This window comes from Lepidochelys kempii, chromosome 3, assembly GCF_965140265.1.
Source record: "Lepidochelys kempii isolate rLepKem1 chromosome 3, rLepKem1.hap2, whole genome shotgun sequence".
Classification (NCBI taxonomy): domain Eukaryota; kingdom Metazoa; phylum Chordata; order Testudines; family Cheloniidae; genus Lepidochelys; species Lepidochelys kempii.
The window spans coordinates 11,269,357-11,273,559 of record NC_133258.1 but is presented as its reverse complement, the minus strand read 5'-3'; the positions used below and the strand labels follow the sequence as shown (position 1 = coordinate 11,273,559).

Below are 4,203 nucleotides of genomic sequence, written 5' to 3'. Positions count from 1 at the left end.
TTACCTTCGACAGCAAGAACCAATCCAGCATTTTCCAAGGTATATAGCATTAAAGGGACATCCCCTAAAGTAACAGGAACCGCCACGGCGTTTACATTTGCTTGGACTAAATCTAGCCTGGGAGAATCCTAACAAAGAAAGAGTCTTAATTATCTGCAGAGCAGGGAAAATTACAGTTGTGATTCCAGGATGCCAAGCATTTCCCATTCACTAAGATCTGGCCAAGTCAGCCCGACTATCTTCCAGTATGAAAGTTTATCACAGTTTTAGTACTATTTCCATGGTTGCAGTTCTACCCACGTTCAATGGCAATCGGAAAGAAGAGAATTAAACAGGGACACTGACTCTCCAGCTGCAGTTTAGAACCATAGCTCTGAACTCAGGCATCTTTTACTGCTCCACACTTTTAAGCAACGGAAGTGGTTTTGTGGTGGAGGTGTGGTTTTGATTCTCTCTGGCTCTGACAGTGATGGGCCAGGCAGTATGATCAATGCAATTTGGCTAAGCAGGGTGAACTGGCATAGGACTGGGTTGGATGACTACAACTTATCAAAAAAGAAAGGCTTGAAAAAGTCCCTTCTGGTTTGAAATCCTGCCCATCTCAGAGAGACTGTTCAGATTTTCTTCGGAAGGTTCACTCAAGAATAGCTTCCTCATGAGCAATTGCCAGTTTTTGATTATACCTGAGGGGACTCTTATTTTAAAAATGAAGCTCAAATGTGCACAGCCAAATCTTGTTGATTAGTTTAGAACATTTGTTGTGCTTTCACAAAACTATCTTCAACTAACAGATAGAAACTGACCCCCTAAATGATTCATTGTCATGTCTGCAAACTTTGTGCCCCCCCCAGAGGACATCAGTTCTGTAAACAAAGCAAAGCCCCTTGTTGTGGAAGGTTTTGAGACATGGTGGGGCTAAGACACAGAGCTGAGAGGCTGCCATTTTAGAGATCTGGGTTCTGTTCCTAGATGCGTAACCTCTCAGTGGGAGGAGGCCTGACTTTATAATGTCAAGTTGTGAAGGGCACAGAATTATTAACACTAACAAGCAGCAGAAGTTACACTTTAAGTCATGGTCTCCTGGCTCCTAGCCCTATGCACCGTCTCCCAAACCCAAGGGTAGATTGAAAGGGGATGGCTGGACTTCATTTGTCAGTATCACCTCCAGACATTCAGTTCTGTGATTGCCTGTTATAAGGATAGTACATGCTGTGCAGATAGAATGTGGGGTGGCTTACTCAGCAAGCCTCAGTAAATTCTGCGGAAATAACACTGAGGGGACATGGATTTTGTTTTGACTGGTCATAATTCAGTCAAATCTCAATGGTTTTTCTTGGGGGCAGGCGCTAGAGATCATAAGAAAAAGTCAGAATAATTTTTCTAGTAGAAAGTGTTAGACAAGCTGAGTAATGGCTCCCAGATATCCCTTTATATCATCACTTGTTTTCATTGACACCTTACCTGGGGCAGTCAGGAGCACCAAGAAGACAACAGCGGAGAGCAGGTAAAGGATCTTCATTGCTGGAGGTTGGCTGGGAACTCAGTGTCACTGGAGAGAAAAGACACCAAGATAGATAGGAGACAGAGGACATTAAGACATTGGGGATTGTGACATGCTGAGCTGTAGAAATATTCCTTTAATCCAAAGGACATTTCTAATATGAGTTCTGCAATCTTTTTTGAATCGTGCCCAACGTTAGCATTTATTTTACCTGCACCTGCCCTTTTACAATAACAGGAAGGATACTGCCACCTAACTGTGGTAATGAGTTTGTGGTATCGGGGGCCTTTTCAAAGCACATATATCAATAGTCACAAAGTTTTCAGGACCATATTTCTTAATTTCAGCATTGAAGACCTCTAGTGCTTTTTGTGACCCCGTGAGCCAGGTTGCAAAGTCACTCACTCATGGGGTTGCAAATATATAGTCATTATGGAGGGCCAAATTTGAGTGAGTGGCCTTGTTACCAGGCACCTAGGGGCTCCACAGCACTTACTCAAGTTTGACCCAGCCACCCACAATGCCACTCAAATTTGGCCCAGTTGCCCCTCTGTCGTGATGGGGAAGGCCAGCAGTGCCAAATTGAGTGGGTGGTGTTGCAACACTATATCATGACTGAATTACTAGAAGGTTCAACGCTCCCCCCTTAGAAAGTGTGCCATGCCCCTTCCCCAGGCTGAGAACTTCTCATTGAAACTATTCCAGTTACCCTGGAATTTTACCAGTAACCTTTGGTCTTAGGCCACTTTTACTAAATATTCAAATAGTGGAAACAATGTTTCACTTACCAGACAATTCAAAGCTTCTTCCTCTTTTTGTCAAAGTGCAGAATGGGGATTTATTACACATTTACATAATTTATATGCTTTAACGCAGCACTTAAAGGAAGTCAGAAATCACAGAAAGAAGAACAGTGGTTAGATGATCATGTTTCTGATATTTCCCAGCACTGACGGGACTGGAGGAGGGGGCTGGACCCACCCCTCCCTATTTGTACCAGGTCTTGCTGAACCCAGGGCTAATAGTGCTTGAAAGTGCTCAAGCAGCACCATGAAGCCCCAGTCCATTTGGCTACTCCTCCTCTTCCTGCATCTCTCCTCCTTTTCTTCCCCTTTTCTCTCCTCCTCCCTCTTCTCTGCCTCCTTTCCTTCCCCTTCCTCCTGCCCTGCTTTTTCTCTGTCTCTCCCTGTCCTTTCTCTCCCTGAACACTTCTCCTTTCAGTCTTCACCTTAACCCCTTCATCTGTTTTTTTCTTGCCTGTTCTCTCTCTCCCCCCACCTTTTCTCTCCTGCCCTACCTTCTCCATCCTTCCCCTCCACTCCCTTTCTTGCAGTCATCATCCCTAAAGCAAGAAATCCTCCCAATTCAAAGTTCCCACAGTCTTACTCTTAGGTAACCAGTGGGGGATTAACTAACACAGGGTTGCAGGGGGACACACACTATGCATTTGGATAACTAGGATTTCTGGATAAAGGGAATTTGGATAACTGGAATTATCCTGTAGATGGTTTTAACTCAGGTAGCTTTAAAATAATCAACTTATCATTGGAATAAACATAATGTGTATAGTTTTGCTACTTCTCCATTCAAACTGGTAGGAAGGCATGTTCTCCAGCTCAGCCTCACAGAACTCCAAGTGGTTTCTCGAGATACCTAGAAACTTCATTTAGGTAGTTCACTCACTCAAGGGGTTATGACAGCTGTGTTCTTCTTCCCTTTCTGGATCTCACAGCCGTCTCCCTAGACAGGACTTTAAAGGAAGAATTAACGGGGTGATTATCAGAGAAGTGACTATAGTAGTTACCAGGAAAGGGGTGCTCTCAGTAGCCAGGTGATGACAGTCCTATTCACCGTCTCTCTCGTCCCGATATTTGAGCTTCAGGAAGTGATGCTTTGACTAAAACTGCCTTTTTTATACAGTTTCCGAGGGCTTGGTTTCTTCTTGGGAAAGCTGCTGTGGGCCAATCAGAAGGTGACCCCTGCTTCTGGGGAAGATTTGAAATGTCCAACCACAATTTGGACGTTGGAATTCTTTGTGCAAAACATCTTGTGCCATCCCAGACTGTGTAAAACACGTTAGGCCACCGTGGTTTGTGCAAAACGTCTTGGGACATATAACAAACACCTACTGGTTTAGCTGTGATCAGCAACTTACTTCTTCAGGCCAATTCCCAGGGGCCTCCCTGCAGGGTGGTGCTTGGCCAGCTTGACATGACTCCATGTGAAACAATACTAGTCAAAAGTACAGAGACAAATTGTTGATGTGCCAAGCCTGGTGAAGCCAATGGTGCCTACTGGTGCTAAACACCTCTCAGGGTTCGTCTCATTCACATGATTCAGGTAGGAGAGAAAGAGAAATGATTAGGCTTACACTCTGAGTAGGAAATTGTCAGAAAAATTCAAAGGGTTCCATGCTGGATGTCAAGATCAGGGCTGCTTGCACCTCTGTCCCCTCGCTGGTCTCTGGGTGTACCTCTTAGGCATTAGGTCTTGGGCACTGACCTGCCCCGGGGTGGAATTTCACAAGTCTCCCACTCTCAGGATATGTCTACCCTGGAATCGGAGGTGTGACTGCAGCACATGGACCCACACCCAGACTAGCTTTGATCTAGCTAGCTGAGGAACCAATAGCAGCAATGCCACAGAAGCAGAGGTGAGCAACTCGCGTACATATCCAGGGTCCTGTGTGGACTTTTACAGTA

The 4,203-nt window shown here is 44.9% G+C and overlaps 1 protein-coding gene across 1 annotated transcript; it reads right to left on the bottom strand.

Moving 5' to 3' along the window:
• Window positions 1–3,389, bottom strand: LOC140908185 (gallinacin-9-like). The gene is made up of 3 exons (XM_073335148.1): window positions 3,306–3,389; window positions 1,462–1,549; window positions 1–128 (listed from the first exon to the last, which is right to left on the bottom strand). The coding sequence occupies exons 2-3, from the start codon at window positions 1,517–1,519 to the stop codon at window positions 1–3; spliced, it is 186 nt and encodes a 61-aa protein (XP_073191249.1). The 5' UTR covers window positions 1,520–1,549; window positions 3,306–3,389.
• Between the last annotated feature and the right edge of the window lie 814 nt (window positions 3,390–4,203).

Excerpts from the sequence above, each read along its gene's own strand:
- LOC140908185 (XM_073335148.1), bottom strand. The coding sequence starts at position 1,519 with ATGAAGATCCTTTACCTGCTCTCCGCTGTTGTCTTCTTGGTGCTCCTG. Across the intron at positions 129-1,461 it reads GGTGCTCCTGACTGCCCCAG|GATTCTCCCAGGCTAGATTT; the intron begins GTAAGGTGTCAA and ends TTTCTTTGTTAG.